This window comes from Mesocricetus auratus, unplaced genomic scaffold, assembly GCF_017639785.1.
Source record: "Mesocricetus auratus isolate SY011 unplaced genomic scaffold, BCM_Maur_2.0 Super-Scaffold_6723, whole genome shotgun sequence".
Taxonomy (NCBI): Eukaryota; Metazoa; Chordata; class Mammalia; order Rodentia; family Cricetidae; genus Mesocricetus; species Mesocricetus auratus.
In genome coordinates, this window is record NW_024429183.1 from 3,505,561 (window position 1) to 3,525,728 (window position 20,168).

General features: G+C 55.3%; 1 protein-coding gene across 3 annotated transcripts in view; it reads right to left on the reverse strand.

The window, feature by feature from the left end:
• Positions 1-20,168, reverse strand: part of Gse1 (Gse1 coiled-coil protein) — a 337,797-nt gene that overhangs the window by 199,699 nt on the left and 117,930 nt on the right. For all 3 annotated transcript variants that reach the window (XM_013115648.3, XM_040735846.1, XM_040735849.1), the window contains exon 2: positions 17,174-17,363. In XM_013115648.3, the coding sequence (XP_012971102.2) occupies positions 17,174-17,363 (190 nt within the window). The remainder of the gene's footprint in view (positions 1-17,173; positions 17,364-20,168) is intronic.

A 20,168-nucleotide genomic window follows, 5' to 3' on the forward strand; every position in this document is an offset into this window, starting at 1 on the left:
CTGTGGATCTGAGCTGTCACAGGCACAGGCCCCAGCTTGTACAAGAAAAGAGAGACCCAAGGATGGGACAGAAAAGGAAGTCTGTCCCCACAGTGACAAGCAGACCGCTCACACAGCCACAGCCAGAGTGTCCTGTTAGGACCAGTGCTGCCAGTTCAACTCAGAGAGGGTGCGGGAACGCTCTGAGTCACACTGCAGATCCACAGCGAAGCCATCACCATTGTGCTCACCTCAGTCCCAGCACACACAGCCTTCACAGGAGCGATGACCGCGCCACACTCCCCTCACAGTCCTTGGTGACAGATGGGTGTGCCACTGACATGGTCCTGCTCAACTGGAGCTGAGAGTCAGTGGAGGCCACTTTGATGGCAGTTCCATAGAGGCTCTACATGTACGGAGGGGACACTACCAAAGGACACAGCCTTATGGACCCCACACTGTCAGCCCAGAGGCCAGTGAACTAATACGACCCCACTCTGCAGAGGCAGGTGAGGCCCGACTCCATCCTGGGCAGAGGACCCACAGATCTGTGGGTCCCTTTGGTGATAGGCGGCTCTATCCTGCCAGGGCCAGCAACCATCAAGGTCCTCTGGGCTCCTTTCAGCATCTGCTCTCCTCCTGCAGGGGCCAGGGAGAAGCAAGAGTCCATTGGGATCAACTGCTGAGCAAACCCCTGCTCCACCAGGCGGCCTTGGGGAGCAGTGGGGGAGGGGAAGAAGGTGAGGGGGAGAATGTGAACCTGTGTGGGTGCTCTGTACAGGGTGGGTAGGTACTGAGTGACAAGTACGACCTGTGTGAGTGATCGGTACTACCGTACGAGCCGTAAGTACTGCCTGAACTGATCGGTGTTTGTGCTGAGTACGAGTGAGGAGTGATGAATACTGTGTGGTTGACCAGCACTCTGTATGTGCGATCCGTACTATGTGGTATAAGCAGTGTGAGTGGTCAGTTGTGTGTTAGCAGCAAATACTGAGTGCATGGTGAACACCACGTGTGAGTAATGACTGAGGATTACTGTGTGTGATGAGCGCTGGGAGCCAGGGGTATACTTCGAAGTGAGACAACTTGTGCGTGCGTGTGTGCGTGTGTGTGTGTGTGTGCATGCGTGTGTGTGTGTGTGTGTGTGTGTGTGTGTGTGTGTGTGTGTGTGTACTGGGAGCTCTGTGCATGATTCTGCTGTGTACCATATGTACAGTACCCTGGCCACTGAGCAGAGGTGAGCTCCGTGTGCACCAGGCTCTCATGCTTCCACGCACTCAGACTCTGTGTGCCTGGTGATGGTCACAGGTGCAAGAGTTGGGTCATCTGGTCCTCATGGTCCAGGAGGACAGTTTGCTGCTGGTGCACTCCGTGCTCTTCTTTTGAAGGACCCTGGCTGGCTCTGCCCCTTCCCTCTGGGCACTGCCAGACACTCAGATGGGTGGCCTGGCTCCTCACAGGGAAGCTGGCTATCTTTCCAGGGTTCCTTCCATGCACAGCAAAGTGATTTTCCCAAATACCACACCCTGCACATTCCTCTCTGTCTCCCTCGGACAGAAGGACTCAGATCCAGGCTTCTGTCTGAGGAGCTTTGTGTGGGAACTGAGCCCTGTCTCTGAGGTCCAGACATCTCTGGGGTGCACCCTGCCCCCACAGCACTCAGAGCTGTGGGCAAAGGAAGGCCTGGGGACACAGATAAGGCTGGAGTGCAGAGTGGCGGGAATAAGCACCAGGCAGGAGTGATAAGCTGTGAGTGGCCTTGGCCCACCCCAGGCCCAGTGGTCTGCCTGGGGACAGCAGATAGCACACTGCCCAGGAGTTGTGGTCTGAGCCTATGATGGATGACAATGTACCTGCGGCTACCACAGGGGAGTCGGAGGAGGCATGGACAGCAGTCCTGAGAACAGCAGGGGACCCTGAGTCTGGCCAGGCTAAGAATCAGTAGCCGCTTCTGAGACTCTCTCTGGGTCTCAGACCTATGAAGTTGTTCACAGCCTGGTCCACTGGCTTCAACTTTGCCCCGCAGCAACATAGGAGGGGTAGTATATGGGAAGCCTTTAGGACCAGCCAGGCTCTGGCCCTCAATCTTGGAGAGTCAACACTGACCCAAGGGCCAGTCTGAACTGCCTACTTGATTCCAAACTACTGAGCCATCCAAGGAGAGCCAGTGTGACGTGGCTGCCTCATTCACACACTGGCTGTCATGCCCCAGCCTGTGCCCCACCTCCTACATACATCACAAATGTTAAATGTGTCCTTAGCAAGAGGCATGTGTATATCACTAAGTAAAATTTGTTCATTAAGAGTATGTCTTGCAGGGGGCTGGAGAGCTGGCTCAGAGGTTAAGAACACTGGCTGCTCTTCCAGAGGTCCTGAGTTCAATTCCCAGGAACCACATGGCGGCTCACAATCATCCGTAATGAGATCTGGCACTGGCGCCCTCTTCTGGCCTGCATGCATATGTGCAGACAGAATGCTGTATACATAATAAATAAACCTTTGGGAAAAAAAGAGTATGTCTTGCAGACTCACTCACAGGTACGTCCCCAAAGGGCCAAACACAGGTTCTGAGACAGGAGCACATGGTGTTCAAAGCAGTGGGTGAGTCTGGTGGCCACTAACCAGGGATCGGCTTGGTGGCAGGTGGCAGTGCCGTGCACAGGGGAAACATGCCACTGAGCCTATACTGTCCACTGCAGAAGAATCCCAGTGCTGCACGACTCGGCAGTAGTAACTATCTGCACCAGGTCAGCCGAAAGACCGTCAGTCAATGCGTGGCCATGGGGAGTTGGGGGATCAGAAGTGACATCTGGTGGGGCAGGGCCCCTTTGCGGGAAATGGGTGATAGACTGCAGGGCACTATGAACATAATGTATATTGCCACACTTTGTGGTGGATTTAAACATGAGAAGTTCACCTCTGCTTAAAAAAAAAATGAAGAGCTGGAGAGACGGCTCAGTGGTTAGGAGTACCCACATGATGGCTCGTGACTCCAGTCCTGGGGATCTGACGCCCTCTTCTGTCCTCTGTGGGCACCAGGCACACCCATATGTATAAAATAAGTAAGAAACATATATGAAAGAAAACTACCAAGCAGGTGACATCAAGATTTCTGTGCATCCAGAAGGTTTTTGCACTGTCGGAGAGTCAGGTCCCCAAGCAAAATGCCAATAACCATCCCCCTCCAGGGTGCGGATGTCACAAGGAGGGCTTGTGAGCTGCAAGGGTGTGGTCTGGTCTATACAGACCTCTCCCCGCTGGGCTGCCCATGATGTGATGCCCCTCCTCTGGTCCCCTTCCCTGTAGAGGCTGGGTCTTCCCTGTAGGCACCATCCTGTTCCTTAGACAGCAATGCTGGGCCCTTGGCTCTGCAGGCTCAGACAGCCCAGCCCCCAAGCCCCACAGGCTCCAGCTCTCCACCCTGCCCCATCCCTGGCACCAACTACAAGGGGTCTGTCACCAGGAGACAGCTGCTGCTCCTGAGGAGATTGACTGACCGCAGTGTTCCCTGGCCCGTTGGGGTGCAGATGTCCAAGCTGATAACCCTTCCTGGGGACCAGGCTGTGGGCAAAGGGCCAGAGATAAAGCAGAGTGACAGACTTCCTGCTGGGGCAATGTGGCCAGGAACAGAGTAGCCAGAGGAACCTGGGCCTTCCACCAACCTCTGCCGGCTGGGAGGCAGCCCTGGCCTTAGGACAGGCCCCTCCTTGAAGCCCTCTTGGTCAGGATTTAGGCAGGCCGAGTGGGGACACCGGCCATCTGAGAAAAAAGCAGTGAGCTCTCGCCTCTGCCTGCTGTGGCCTCCCCAGGGCTGCAGGAAGGAGCGAAGCCACAGGCCTTACCCAGGGCCAGCACAGCGGCTGCTTCCTACACACACGCCCGTCACTGTCTCAAGTGTCCGTCACCATGTTCTATGGCTCCCTCTGCTTTTCAGATGGGGAAACTGAGGCACAGGGAGATTATATGACTTGTCCTAGGCCACACAGCTGAGAGGAATTTTTTGTTTGTTTCTTTTGTTTTGAGACAGTCTTACCAGGTAGCACTGACTGTCCTGGAGCTCACAGAGATTTTTCTGCTTCTGCCTTTGGGGTGCTGGGACTAAAGTTGTGTACTACCATGCTGGGCTAGCCTTGAATTTTAACCGGCATCTCTCCCCAGGGCTGTGCAGCAGCCAGAAGGCCAAGCCTGAACCCCTGGTTAAGAACCATTGTTAGGATGGGAGAAAGGAGGCACGCCTGAGCCATGAAAGACTCTGGGCACTGTGCCTGACCACTCTGCATGAGACGCCCAGAGAGACACAGATACCTCTAGTCCTCTGCCATCCCCCGAAGTCCCTTACCATGCATGGCTCCTAAAGGGGAGTCCTGTGATCCACAGCCATTCACACATCACCCCCACACACACACACACAAACATTCCATAATCGGAGTAACTAGAATTCCAGAATCCAGAATCAGAACGGAAAAGCAGGCAGGCAGAACAGGGTTTCCACTGAACACTCCTCCCTCCATGGAGGTTGCGCAGGGCCCGACCTGCTCCACAGCATTGAGAACCACACAGAGCGAGCTGCACAGGCTGTTGCTGGGACACGTGTCCTCAGCTTTCCCTGCTGTCGTCCCCTCCCACCCACCCCTCCCACCTCCTGCTCTCTGCCCAGCAGGCCCTCCACCCACACCAGAGGGCAGCGGCACCTGTGGCTTGGCAGGGCTGGGTGCCAGGGGCCATGGCACACTCTCCTTCTCTTTCTGGGCTTCCCTCCAGCTCCCAGCCCACTGTGGTGTCAGCCTGCCTGCCGCGGCTCAGAGAACAGAGTCAGAACTGTGTTCTTCTGGTGGCCCCAGCCAGGACCACACGCCTGGCAGGCAGGCAGGCAGGGACCAGAGCCCCGGCCCACAGTGGCCCATGCCACCCAGCCACAGACTCTGTCTGTAATCAAACCTACCATTAGGGAGATGAGAGGCAGTACTCAACCTCTGCCTTCCCCCAGTCCAGCCCTGGGAGTGTCCATCCCCAAGGAAGGCATGGGAGCTGAAGGCCAAGACGGCAGTACCTCAAGGGCTTGGGGTCCCGAGAGGTAGCTCCATGTTGGTACCTGAAGCGTTTCCCAGGAGAGGGGACATGACCTCAGGCTGTTCCTCATAGAAAGGACATGGGGATCAGGAGTTGTGGGGGTGAACTTTGTGATGATTCGGGGCACTGTTGCTAAAGTCCAAAGAAGGATATGAGGGCCTCGGGAACTAGTCCCCAAAGAAAATTCCAGCTTCTGGAGTCACTGAAAGAGGCTCCTGATAAGCCAGGCATTGGTGGCGCACGCCTTTAATCCCAGCACTCGGGAGGCAGAGGCAGGCGGATCTCTGTGAGTTCGAGGCCAGCCTGGTCTACAGAACAAGATCCAGGACAGCCTCCAAAACAATACAGAGAAACCCTGTCTCGAAAAACAAACAAACAAAGAGGTTCCTGATAAATATAATTCTCTCCTCAGGTGGTGCTGGGAAGGAAGGGGAAGGGGGCCGAAGAATTGGGCTAGGGCTGCCTCTGTGAGGGGGAGGGGGCTTATATGACAAACTGCTATCTTGTTCTTGCTTCGGATGTCCAAGCTGGCTAGTCCCTTCTGTCAAGACCTGACCAGACGCCAACACACCCAATGCTTGGTCCTGCGAGGTCCATTCAGGCCTATGAGACCGGGGCGGGGGCGGGGCTGGTGTTATGCCAACTGAATGTCTTGACACTTGCTGGCTGTTCTTTATAAAGAGCCAGGTTTCCCTCGCTGGCTCTCTGCCAGGTGAGACTCAGCAGCGTCCTTCTCCCAAGGGCAGTGTGGTCCCTGTGTTTTCCCTCACCTGTGTAAGGTCAGACGAAATCAGCGGGGCAGGGAGAGGGTTTAGGAGGTGACACTTGTACTCAAGAGCCACCGGGTAAGGATATAGGACAAGGACAATTCAGGAAGCTGGAATCTAATAGGGTCTCACTGGCCCTATCTACCCACAAAACAGCAGGGACACTACCAACTCTGCTGTCATGGGAAGGAGCCCAGAGAGGCCAGGAGGACAACTGTGCCACATAGGTTTCTTTTTCTTTTTTTTTTTTTTTTGGTTTTTTCGAGACAGGGTTTCTCTGTGGCTTTGGAGGCTGTCCTGGAGCTCGCTTGGTAGTCCAGGCTGGTCTCGAACTTACAGAGATCCGCCTGCCTCTGCCTCCCGAGTGGTGGGATTAAAGGCGTGCGCCACCAACGCCCGGCCCACACAGGTTTCTATGGTCAACCCAGGACTTACACCTCAGCCAGCAGTAAGCAGAGTTCTGCTTCCCATCATGACGTTCTGGGGGGATTCGGGACTTCACGGTCCTCTGGTCCCCACAAGGGAGAGTGAGGTGCCACCACGATCAAGAAGACAAGCTTCTCCAGATCTCTTCTGTCCTCACTGCCCTGTCAAAGCCATTGTCTCTGTCACATTCCCTGAGGCCCAGCAGGGCAGCCACCCAGCTAGCAGGGTACACAGGTGACATGCTCACCAAACCACCATGCTGACATGGGTGGTAGTTTATCCACAGTTCTGACTAACATTCTCATCTATCTGCTCACGGCACCTGGGTTCCTGCCAATGTGCCCAGCTCAGGCCAAGGAAGTTAGGTAAGGGCTTTTTGCCCTCAAAGCTGAGGGAAACATGGAATTCAGGGGGTGCAAGAGTCTAGGCACCGCAACCACCAAAGGGCCCAGGAGGAGCTGGGGAGAGGCCATCCTTTGCCTACCCGAGGTCAGAGCTCAGCACCTCTCTTCTGAGGCAACTGAGGACCACACAAGCAGTGGCCACCTAGAGGTTGGGGACAGGGCCAAGCTACGTTAGCCCAGGCAGGAAGGCAAAGGGCTGCTGCACAAAGAAACAGTCAGTGCCACGGGCTCTGTCTAAGTCCCAGTGCCCCAGATGACCACATGCCTGACCTACAAGAACAGAGAACTGCCTGGAACTGCCCCCTGGAGGCCCCAAATATTGCCACCATCGCTGACATACACCCAGCCCCCATAGCCACCCCAGTGGGGCCCAATCACCTTGAATACTTTCAGGGATGGATCACTCACCACCTTAAACAACCCTGCAAGACAGGTAGACTACGCCCCCTTCATTCTGTAAACGGCACTCTACACCAGGGAAAGAAGGGTCAGAACCAGGATCCACCACAACCTGGGTCTCCCACAGTCATCACTGCTGCCTCCTGGGAAACTCACTGTGACATGGGAACAGGAGTACCAGGACCTCAGAGTCACCTGCACCAGACACCTGGGGCTCCAGCACGCCTCTGACCCTCCAGGGGCTCTGCAGCCCTGTCTATATGGCTCTACTCTCGGTCTTCCTGCTTCTGGAACAGCAGGTGGCCTGGAAGATGGGTCACCTGGCTTTGCCCCAGGCTGACAGACACCCTCAGATTCTGTGGGGCTCAGTGGCCTCATGAGCTGGGAGCACACAGGCAGGCCTGAGGGCAGGCTCAGTGCCTGGGTCAGCTCCAGATGAGCCTGCTCCCAACAGCTATCAGTGCACAGGGTAAGGAGTCACATGCCTCCCTCCGGGCAAGAGGTGGGAAGATCAGCTCAACACCCCACTCCACCCCTCAGAATTTGCTAGGCTGACTATGGGTCCCCAAAGCACTGTCTCTTAGGCCAGCACTCATATCCCATGTGTGCCTCGGTGTCCCCGAGGCAGGACACCGCCACCGCTGAGTCAGGGCTCCTCACTCTGCTGTCACCCCACATCCGACTGCAGGCCTCAGTGTCTGGGCACCAGTCCCGAGAGTCACACTCCCTCCTCCAGGCTGGAGCGGGCTTTCCTGGAGACTCACGTCTTCTAGAGCTCCTCTGGTCTGTGAGAAGTGACTGGCCCAGCCCACGGAGTGGCCTCAGTCATGGGAAGTGTGGGTGGACTGGGGTAGGGCTCCCTTCTCTATGCTTCTCCACTCTCCTCCCTCAATCCCTGAGTTCCTTTAAGAGCTAAGTCCACACTCGGAGCTGGGTGCAAGCTTCTGTCCACCAGGGCAAGCAAGCCTCCTCCTGTTCCCCACTCGGCACAGCCACTGTGGCTGCTCGTGGGAGCCAGGACCTCCGTGGCGGCAGCCGTTTCCCGACATTCTTGATTAGTCTGGCAGGACTGGACTGACTAAGAAATTTACTGCACAGAGAAGGAAGAAGACTATCCCCTGGAGAGCAGAGACCACTCAGAGGGGTCACCTGGACAGTTCTCATTCACATGACAACTCAGCACTGGTACCACTGGAGGTCAAGATAAAGGTCAAGGGTCAAAGAGACAGCTTCAGGGACAGGATGCCAGGAATGTGTGTCTGTGTGTGCATAACTGCACCAGACAGGGAGAAGGCTGGGAAGAGAAAGGTGTACTGTGCTGAAGAGGCGCTCCATGGAGCAGAAGACTGGGCGTGTGGTGGGCTCTGAGGGGGATCTCCAGGGGGCTGAGGCGGCTTCAGGCCACAGGGCCTAGTGCATGCTCTTTGCTGGGGAGGCGTAGAGATGTCCATGGGCACAAGGGGACTGTTCACTGGGAGGGGGAGGGACAGGAAGCTCAGCATCTCTGGGTCTAGGGTCTTGGGTCTTTCTCCAAAGAACCTCCTTTTTAAGATATTCAGCTGGCAGGGCCCCATTCTGAGCTCCCTTCTCCCTAGAGCCCTCCAGCCACACGGTGCATTTTCTGTGGCCTGCTCTTTCTTAGCGCACTTGGGGTGGAAAGTGGAGACCAGGGCTCAGATGCTTTGTAGTATAGGCTGCCCCCCCCCAATCACACAGAGCTCTCGAGGGTGATCTGTGAGGAGAGGAGTGGAAGCTGGTTCCTGGGGTTAACCCCCACCCACTCCGGGTGCTGGGAGGCTTTGGTGGCTGGCTGTGCTCCATTGCACCCCCTCCTGGGCCAGTAACAAACTGCATCCACAGTTTCTGCCTGGGATGGGCAATAACCCATCCTCCACCCCACCTGCTCAGCAAAGTGGCCTGGATGGTGGGAACTGAGGGGTCCAAATGCAGGCCATTCTCACAGCAGCAGCTACATGGTAAACCTACCACCCCGGAGTTCTGGAGTGACACTTCCCATGCACTCTACCCCGCCCTACTCTATCTTTCACCAACACCAGGGATCCTGAACACTTGTGGGCCAAAGACAGTCAGCCCAGCCAGGGCATCTGGTGTGGAACGCCAGGCGGCAGGCTTTAGAAGACACAGCTGCATCCTGAAGCTATGAACAAAATGCCACCTCGTAGGGCAAAGCCAACCTCATGGCTGTAGCTAAGACACAAACCCTAGGCAGAAGGAGCGTCCAGATGAGCTTGTGGGTCCAGTGGGGGCTTGGGGGAGCGCAGTGGGAGAGGCGGGGAGATTTAAAGAAGGGGCCACAGGCCAAGGACCTCTGAGGCTTCCCGGAGCTGGGGTAGAAGGGAAACTGATCCTTCCACAGAGCATGTAGGAGGAAACAGCCTGTGAAATCTTAACCTGAAAGCCAGCTGAGACCTCTGACCTCCAGCCTAAAGGGAAGAAGCATGTTTGGAGTCACTAAGTTTCAGGTGACCTGTGACAGCAACCACAGGAAAGCCGTGTGACAGGAAGAATGCTGTTCCCAGACTCACCCAACGTGGTTCACAGCCATCACTCAATAAATACTCCTCTACACGTATTTGGAGGAACTCGGAGCCCACCACATCCTTGAAACAAGCTCACCTTGAGGTCCCCTTGGCTGAGGTATGATCGATAGGTCCCCTCTGTTTACTGTAGATTGGCTCATTTGTGTAAATGGACCACCTTTGTGAAGTCCTCCTAAAGGCCAGAAGAGGGAGCTGGATCCCCAGAAATTGGAGTTTCATGAGGTTGTACACTATCTAATGTGGGTGCCGGGAATTGAATCCTGGGTCCCCTCAATCTTTTCCACCGAAAATTTCTATCTCCAACCTTGTGGGACAGAAGTTCCAGGCTGACAGCAAGTGTCACCTCTGGGCGGCAGCACACGAGACACAGAGGTGTGGTGATCACAGGCCATCAGGAAATCACTGGAACGGAGTCAACACTTGGGCTACCATTTCCAGCTACCCACACTAAATCCCCATCCTCTTTGTTTCATGAGACTCAAAACTGGTGGCACACACAGCCCCACACCAGCCAAGGAAGTGGAGAGAAGACAGTAGATCCTAATGGATAGGAGCCATCACAAAGGAAGGCAGGTCCACCAGGGATGAGGACACAGGGCCACAAGTTCAAGACCAGCTTCGACTAAAGAAAGAGACCTCAACTCAGAAAAATAATTTTTAAAAAAGAGGATGTAAACACAGAGGAGGGGGATTAGACATTGGTGCTAAGACACTGACAAGTGTCCAGTGTCCCCCAAAATCCTCAGGGAGCACCCCAAGGTCAATGTGTTCATCAGAACCCAGGTCTAGCTGAGCATGGTGCCACATGTCTGTCATCTCAGCTCTGGAGAGGCTAAGGCAGGAGGATGGAGAGTTCCAGTCTAGCCTGGGCTACATAGGCAGACCCCGTGTCAAAACAAAATGCCCACTAAAAGGGGAAGGAAAGAGGGAGGGAGGGATGGATGGATGGAGGGAGGGAGGGAGGGAAGGAGGGAGGAAGGGAGGGAAGGAGGGAGGGAGGGAGGGAAGGAGGGAGGGGGAGGGAGGGGCTGCCAGTTTCTGCCTAGGTCCTGTGGTCCCACTGTGCTGAGAGAACCCAGGGCCTTCTCTCTCTGAGTGAAAGGCCTCCCTTTCCCAGCAGGGCCTTTAGAGGCTTCTAGACTTTCTGCCCTGACTTGCAAGCCTTGCTTCCAGCATTATGAAAGGTTCCCAAGAAGATTAAAAAAAAATCATTGCTGGGGAAGCCAGATCCTAGATCCCAGCTCCACTGGCAGCTCTCAAGGGAGGGAACGGCACAGTGTGGTGTGACAGGAGCCCAGGGTGTCCCGCTGCAGAGGAGTGTAGGGGGGCAGTGGGCTGGGAGCTGAACCCCATTCTTCATCCACGGGAGCAGCACAGCTCACCAGCCACAGGCAGGACCTTTCTGTGCCTGGTGCCACCACACTGCCATGGGCACTCTGCCAGTTGAGGACCCTCCCTGCCTTCCTAGCAACAGAGGCAGCCTCGGCCAGAAGCCCACTTTGCTGACAAAGAAGAGGAAGAGGCAGGGTTGCTGGTGACAAGCCAGTGCCCTCGTCCTGTGTGCTGGCATCACATTACATGTTAGAGATGGCTGGTTCTCGCCTTCTAATGGTCAGTGTGCTAGTTAACTTTTTGCCAGCTTGACACAAGCTACAGTTATCTGGGAAGAGGAACCTCAATGGGGAAAAATGCCTCCATCAGACGGTCTGTGGGCAAGTCCGTTGGGCGTTTTCTTGATAGATGATTGATGTGGAAGGGTCCACGCCACTGTGGGTGGGGCCATCCCTAGGCAAGTGGTTTTGGGCTGTATAAGACAGCCGATTGAGAAAGCCGTGAGGAGCAGTCAGTAAACGGTTCCCATAGGGCTCCTCCTTCTCTTCATGCCTCCAGTCACTGCCTTGGCTTCCTTCAGAGGACTGTTCCTGGGACAGGGAAGCCAAAGAAACCCGCTCCTGCTCAAGCTACTTTTGGCCAGTTTTATCACAGGGAGAGAAATCCTAACTAAGACAGACAGGTCACCATCCCTATTCCACCAAAGCATGGAACGACATCCGACATCCAGCTTATACCAGAAGCTCAGAGGTGCGGAGCCAGGCCTCACACTCAGGATACAGCAGACTGAGACCTGAGCCTGTAAAGATGCCCATGTCCCAGCAGCACAGCAAGGAAGGGGGAGGGGTGGGAATGGCATTGGAGCAGACATCCCCACCTTTGAATGCTCCCTTCTGCCCCTCATGGCCCCACAACCACGTCCAGGAGATGTGGCCCCAGCACCCAGAAACCCTTCCCAGGGCTGCAACTCAGCCCAGGGAACCTGCTTCTCAGAACGTGTGTTCTCGGGGCTGGGACCCGGAGCCACCCCCACTCCTCAGAGAGAGGAGGGTAGAGCCAGACTGAGGCAGGCAGATGGCACAGGGTGAGCCTGGCACAGTGCTGGTCCCGGAGGGCTCTGGGAAGTAGGCATGCGATTGGAAGATAGGACAGGCGGCGGGAGCAAGGGGAAGCCTTGAGGAAACTCAAACTCCAGCCAGCACCTGGAGGGTATGGAGGGGGCCAGATGAGGGGTGTTCTCACAGAGGCCTGATAAGGGGTGTCCCCCACAGGGGCTAGGCGAGCGGTGTCTCTCAGAGGCCCGATAAGGAGTGTCCCCCACAGGAGCCTGGTGAGGTATGTCCCCCCACAGAGACCAGGTCAGAGGTGTCCCCACAGAAACCTGACAAGGGTGTCCCAACAGAGGCCAGGTACTGGCCACAGCGTCATGCCAGGGCAAACCCCAAGGACAGTGGAAGCCCCAGCCTTAGAACCAGGAAATGGGGTCTTAGGAGCCTAGGTAGGACATAGGCTCAAGGCCCCAGAGCCTGAGACGCGCTGCCATGGAGAGTGGCCAGCTGGTGCAGAGGCAGAGGGACGGAGCTCTCCCCCAGCCCCTCTTCTCCTCAGATACCATCAGCAGCGTTATTCCATAGCTGGGGGGGGGGAGGGCTACTGCCTGGGCCTGATGGGGGTGGAGAGCACAGGCCCCCAGGGACCTCGAAGGCAAAGTGACAAGCCCAGGGACGTGCGGGCCCTGTCGCCTAGGCAGGAGCTCCACAGTGGAGTATTCCTTGCCCCATCTATCAGGTCCTGCCCTCAATAACCCAGGGATTTTTCACATGGCGTCATGTTCAGTGGAATGACAAATTCAAAGGCTTCCCAGACCTGAGCTTAGAGCCCTCTGAGTGCAGGCTACAACATGTGACCCCCAAGCAGCTGGCCTGGAGACAGGTTAACAATGAGGTTGCCCAGGACAGCCACAGGGGATTCTGGTAGATGAGTCAGGTAGGAGAAGGTCACCAGGGACCATGGGCAGTGGTTGTTCTGCATTGCAGGTCGTGGAGACAGACGTGGGGGTCGCAAGCCAAGGGTTATTCTAGAAGGAGGACAAGGCTTTCCCCGTAGCCTCACGGAAAGTGGCCCTGCCAAGCCTAGGTTCCCTCAGTGAGGCTTGGGTGATACTTTGAAGAATAGGCAGTCCAGGCTAGGCTGAAACTGGTGATGCTCCTGCCTCAGCCTCCCTAGTGTGGAGATCCCAGGTGTGTATGTGTGTGTGTGTGTGAGAGAGAGAGAGATACGCACACACAAAGAGAGACAGAGAGAGAGAGAGAGAGAGAGAGAGAGAGAGAGAGAGAGAGAGAGAGCGCGACAGACAGACAGACAGGCCCACAGCAGCCATAGGAAACTGACGTCTCTACCTGAGTCACTGTGTGGGGCGGGCAAGGTGATGGCATACAAGAGTGGGGAGGGGAGGGGTCTTCAAGCAACAATGGCTGTACAGCAAGGGGACAGTGCTGTGGCTCCCACCACAGTGACCCCACACAGCACCCTCTATCGCTGATCGCCCAGAGGGGAGCCGCTTTCCTTTCCAACAGCAGGTAACGAAGTGGTTAACACCTATTGTCAGCTTGACTGGATCTAGAATCACCAACTAGTATGTGACCAGCTGTCTGAAGGCCGTGACTTCACCACCATGGTAAACCTTAGCCTGAAACCACCCTAGGCTCCTTTGGTCAGGTGTTTGAGCATAGCAACACGAAAAGTGACTAACACAGGAGTAATGGACCCACGGGCAAACTGGTGTGTGGTGGCCAGGCTTCTGTATCTGTAAGCTGGTGACAATGTGGGGTCCTCAGCTAGCCCTGGAGTGTGTGGCATCTGGAGACAGTGGGGAGGAGGCCACAAACCCTGTTAGCCACATGCCCTCAGGTAAGCCCCATTCTCTCGGGTGGATCTCAGCCCAGTGGACACACATGCCTGGCCTGATGATGGGTAAGGATGCTGACATGGCTGGTGGCGGGGCGGGGCTAAGGCCAGAATGGCTGGGCATAGCTTTTGCACATACAGCTTAGCTCACCAGTGGGGACGGCAACTTCTCTGTCTGCTGACAACACTACTTGTCACATGAGAAACTGCTACACAACCCAGAAAGGACATACAAGGCCACCATCCATCTAACCAGGCAGATGGCTGCCCCCATGGCCACGCAGAAAGCACATTCAGAGACAAGAATGGCACGCACTCCTGTTGTAGAGTGTGCACCCTATGCAACCTTGCCTGCAGCTATCAATGCATCTTAGCGTTTATGTCATGCCCTGACACTCAGCTACATGGCCTCATTTTTACAGTGCCCATTCTGCAGTTGGAGCAGCTGAGGCTTCAGAAGGTCATGAACTCGGCAACAAAAGGCTAGGGCTTGGAAACCTGGACACAATGCCATCTCCCTTCTGTCACTGTATAGTGTGTACCACTTCCATTCCGAGGAGCCTGCGCTCAGCGCGGGATAGCTGCATTAGAGCCCACTCCCTCCTTGCCAACTTCCTTCCATATGCACACTAAAACGCCTCTTGGTCGACTAGAGACTCAAGGCTGTTGACAGAGCCAAGTGCCCTCACACTGTGGGGATGGCTGTCCACCCAAGACTTCAAACCATATCCTCCTCACCAAGGGACTGGCCAGCAGTCCCAGGTTCCTTTGGGCCTTGCTGGCTAGAGGAACCAAGGCTTGGATCACCATGGTCCTCAAAGGATGGAGAAGCGGGCCCAAAGGACCTGGCTGATGCCTATCTTTTTCCCCATGGCCTAGAACTGTGCCTACAGCAGCAGAAACTCTCCGAATGATGGGCCTATGAATCGATGCTGTCCACACAAAGGATGTCTGGTTAGCCACCAGAAGCTTCACCACCGGCGATTCCATTCCTGACACAGAGGTTAGCCTGTTCCCTAAGTGACACCAAATCCGATGAACTCTGGAGTCTTGGTGGGTAAAACCAAATGGCTCCAAACTGATTGCTTGGCACTGGAATTTCTGGGGGCACAGGCCTAGCCCAGGCCTTTCCCCAACTTCTATGTATAGCATGTTTGCAGGGAAGCAGAGCTGAGAAACGGTTGGCTGAGTTATCTGCATCCTTTCCTACCACGAGCAAACCACCTTCAGCGAGGACTGTGCTGTTCAGAACTGGCTGAAGCCACCACAGCAGGGCCCTAGCAGTGCTTCCTTGGTGTGAAGCCTTAGAAAGAAGGGAAACACACAGAGGTGTGTGTGCGTGTGGACGCATGTGGGTGCATGTGCGAGCACACACCTGTGTGCATGAGATAGGCGTGTTCCTGAGAGAATGTACCCTGAGTAGGTCTGCATCTGATTGTGGTCCCAGTGTGAACACACACCTCTCACTCCCTACTCCCATGCCCAGTGCAGCCTCTAGAGGGCGTCAGGTTGTAGCCTTCATCCATAATGATGACTCAGGGTCCTCACCGGGGAGTCACTGTCGGGAACTCATGTGACAAGGCCCTATCCCCAAAGGCTCCAAACAGGGTTCTGTACTGGAAATTGAAATGTTACCCCCTAAACTTGTGACCTGGAACTTTCTGGGTCAGAGTTAATACGGGGCTACAGTTGATCAGGCTGCAGGATCCAGGCACAGGGTTCAAACCCCAGTACCCTACCACGGCTATGTAACAGGGATGAGTGCCACGGCCTCTCTGAACCCACTGTGCGCTGTTCTGCTCATGTGAAATGGCATGTAAAACACAAACAGGCAAGCCTCTGCTTGCCGAGGTGTCACAGAACACACGGACCACCAGCCACCAGGCATGTCTCACAGACTCAGTTTGGGAGACAGAATTTGCTGAAGGTCCCTCGGTCCAAGGCAGGTGCACCGCCCCCCCCCCCAGTGGTCAGCTCTCCTTTAGAACTCCATGAGGGGCTGGCCTGCCCTGGGGAAGGTGGAGTCACCAAGGACATTGTCACACATATCTCAGAATAGACTTTGCCTGGAGAAGTGGTTAGGAAATGCAGAGACAAATGGGCTCTCAAGACTCAGTTCATAAGGGCATGTCCTAGACCTCAGAGGGCTCATGTCAAATCAGAGTATCCTGGCTTCCACAGGGCAGGCCCACGGAACTAAGGGAAGTGCAGCTCACACAAGCACGGTATTCTGCCTATTGACCCGGGGAAGCCAACAGTACTAAGTGCTGAGGCTCACACACAGCAAGCCTCTTCCTTGTGCCAGACGTATACCTGCTACAGAAGCCAGGCCCACCACTGCCATGCCCTCTCACAGATGCAAGGCTCTGAGCATGCTGGATGAATAGGGGTAAGAGGGTGCCAGTCTCCGGCAGCAGCTGCCCTGCACCCCCTGCTTTACTGTATGGCCACCCTGTTCATACCTGCCAGTGTTTGAAGCCCCTCGGGCTCCCAAGGCATAGGCACTTGGTCTGTTGGGTCCATCTGTGACCTGAGTCCATATCCAAGAGGACAGGAGGTCAGTACAGGATCAACTGCAAGATGAACGAACACTCCAGATCAAAGCCTGGGCCTGTGGCGGTCCAACCACATGTGCCACATGACCTCTGGCCGGCCTGTCACCTTCCCCAGCCCCAGCTCCTACTCTTTTCTAGAAAACAATGCTGCAGGTATCTACACCCTCCGTGGTGAGGCTGGTCCTTGAGTCTCCATTCCTCCTCAGGGACAGCACGGGTCAGCTTCCCACAGGTCCTCTCCACTACAGCCTGCTCCAGGGAGTCTTGCAATGTCCAGGGTGGCTCCACAGGACCTTAAGAAGAGGCTACAAAGACGCAAATGTCTATCGTGTCCTTGGTACCTACAGTAAAGGCCCTAGGAGCCCAAAGACGGGGTCAATGGAGCCACCCTGGCCACAGGTCTCTTGAAAGCCACTGGACAACAACAAAGGGGTATGAAGGCACCAAGCTGGGAAAACCCGACGTGGACATTCTCATGCCTGCTGGCCCAGCACTAGGGAAGCCTTCACAGGTGCCCAAGGCCTTACCCAGAAACAACCTGCAGGCTCATGTTTGCTGTGGTGGCGGCATTTACCGGCATCAGTGATCAGTCAGTGCACAGGTACATTCATCCCAGAACATGAAGGGAAAACTTCAGATCCCAATAAGCAGACTGACAAGAACGTGAGATGGAACCAACTCTGACCTCGGTGTCCCAGCTCAGCCTCCAGAGCCGCAGCCCAAGGGCTGACTCAGGCCCAGTCTATGTGGAAAGACAGAAAACATGACCCTACCTGTGGCTGTGAGGTCTATTCCATCCCCATCCCAGCTGTCCTGGCTGCTCTGCTGACTGGACACTGGCCGCAGCTCCTGGGTGGTCCTGGTGGCCCTGGATAGACTGTCTGTGGGGGGCATCGGCTGTAGCTCGGGCTCCGGTGCAGGAGCATGGACGATTGTAGGTGCCTCCTGAGGGGCAGAGGTGACCTGTAAGGAAAGAAGGGACAAATGAGCCAGGAAGGAGAGGCACCTTGGGCTATCTTGCTATGCCTTCCTCACTGTGACCTGACCTCTGTGGCCAGCAATCCAGCTGAGCTGCTTCAGACAGTGAAGACAATGTGTACTCTCACTGCCAAGCCACGGACCCCAGTTGATGCTGGACACTGCAGCTCTATGTTTCCCTCATGAGATCCTAACATAGAAGCCCCTAGCTTCTGGCAGACACCCTGGTGAGTCTAAGCCAGAGGTGTGGGGAGATGCACCAAAGTGCAGCCTTAAGCAGCCTGTCCCTGGGGGACACCTACATGCCATTGCGCAGTGTACCACAGAACCCTGGTGTTCAGCTTGGGGAGCTGGGATGACCATCTCCATCTCAGCTGTGACCCACAAATTAGTACGGATGTCACTTTCTCAAGTCTTCTAGGGACCAGTCTCCTTGAGACAGCATCCATTCAGGGTTCTGCTGCGACCATCTATCAGGCATGGGCGAGGTTCCCCACTGCTCAGAGTGAGTGGAGAAGGCTCCAGAACCCACAGACGCCATCTTTGGAGTCTTTCAGGGAGCGGGGGTGGGGAGGGACCACCATTTGGTTTCGTCCCCCTTACACCACGAGTTTGCCTGGCCTCACCTCCTGACACAATGGTTCTATATATGTCTAGGTCCCTGCACCATGGAGTCTAGGGAACACGTGAATGGTAGGTACCTCGAGAACCAGACAGCCTATAACTCTGTGGAATGACACATCTCATTCCACCCTGCTGGGCACAGTTACTGCCAGGCCACCCAGTCTCTACAGAGACACCCATCTTGCACACGGGCATCTGGTCCCCACCAGGCACCCAACTTGCTTGAGTCAGGCTCAAAAATCAGAGCACAAGAGTCAGCTCTCTCTTTCCACCACACGGACACCAGGGAGCTGATCAGGGCATCGCCGGCAAGTGCCTTTCTTCACTGAGCCCTCTTCTGTATGTATTTAAGTGTGGACACATGTACCCAACACTGAATTCACCGGTTACCGTGGAATCACCCCACATCACCATATCCATCTCTGTAACCTTCTCACTCCCAGATAGAAACGGTCCCAACTCCCATACCACAGTATCCAAACCCTCCCTACCACACACTTCCTTCTGCCTGTCACCTTGACTGTTCGACTTGTCCCACCTCCTGTCCAACACTGGCCTGAGGTTTCAAAAAGGGGCCTCAGAAAAAAGAGAGTCTGAGGTCACAAGCAGGCTCAGCCCAGGCCAGGGGGATTCCGGGGTCTAGGTGGGCATCTGGGGCCAACTCAGCCCCTGGCAGGCAATTTGGGCCACAGGGAGCCAGGCCCAGGCTGGCGGCCCCTCTTCTTCTGCACTGAGAGTGCGAGGCTAGTGAGAAGTCATTTTCTGTTCATCCAGTTATTTTTAATTTTTTTTCCCCAGGGCTTAGTTCCGTAGGAGTAGCACTCTAAGTGAGACGGATGTTCCAAGTTCCTGAGGCAAGCTCAGCCCCCACCAGCCCTGCAGGCAAGAGGCGGATGAATTTACTGCACTGTTTCCTGGAACACTTTAATTTATAGCATCTATATGGAGACACTGCCCAGCTGCACCCACCACCCCCCTACCCCATCCCAAACCCCACGGCAGGCATGCAGGCTGGAGCCACACACATCATTTGTTCTTCTCATTCATTCGTTCCTTGGGACCTGGGGTGAATACATCAGTGCAGCAGGGACCCCCAAGCTCTACATGGATTGGGGCCCTGTGGGGATTTGGTTACTTCACAACCTTGTTCCAAATCACCTTAGAAAATTCTATCAGGGTAAAACTAAAGAAAGACAGGCAAGGTGTTGCCACATCCATGGGGGGCGGGTGGCAGAATGCTGTGCTGCCAGCCAGAGATTCCTGCTGCCAGAAAGGGCTTGTGGGTCAAATCATGCAGTGACCTTGTGACGGCCTCTGGGGACAGGCTAGAGGGGAGCAGAGGACTGTGAATGCCCTAGGCTTTGTCCTCTACCTGTGACGTGCTTTTTCTCCTGGAGTAGAAGAAGCAGCAGGGTCCTGCTGGCGCAAAGTAACTGGGCACACTGTGGCAGCCCCAGGAAGGGCTGTGGGAGTTGGTACTGAGTCTAGCAGAGAGCACAAGGGAGAGGCATGCTCTTTGCTGAGTGCCTGCTACATGCTGGCACCAGTCCAAACCTTTACACAGACTCACGCAGTGAACCTTCAAGCCAACCCTTGCCAGGGAGTCGGCACAGCGACCTGTCGGAACTTGTACAGTAATTGGGTCTTTGAAGTTCAGCGGTTGTCTGTGACCTCAGTCAGCTATGAAGCTGGATAGCAGCAAGAGTCATAGGCAGAGACAGAGGGTGGGGACAGCACTTCAAGGACTGGGTGCAAGGACTCCCCAAGAGTGGGGAGATCCAGAAGGACTTCCGGGAGCACATGGAATCTGAACTTGACTTCAAGGGGAGTAGGGTTTGTCAGGGAAGGGCAGTGATCTGGGCATGGGAGATGTCACATCAAGAGCCATGTATCTGGCCCAGCCTGGCTCTTCATCCACACCCCTGCAATGTTTCCTTATCTGCTCCCCTACCCACTCACCCATCTACAAGCTCATCAGCCCACCCATCCACCCATCCACCCATTCACCCATCCCCCATCTATTCATCCACCCATCCACCCATCACACTTCTATCCATCCATCTGTCTTTCCATCCATCTGTCTTTCCATCCATCCATTATCTACCTGTGATGGCTATTCTTGGTTGTCAACTTGACTACATCTGGAATTAACTAAGACTCAAGTGG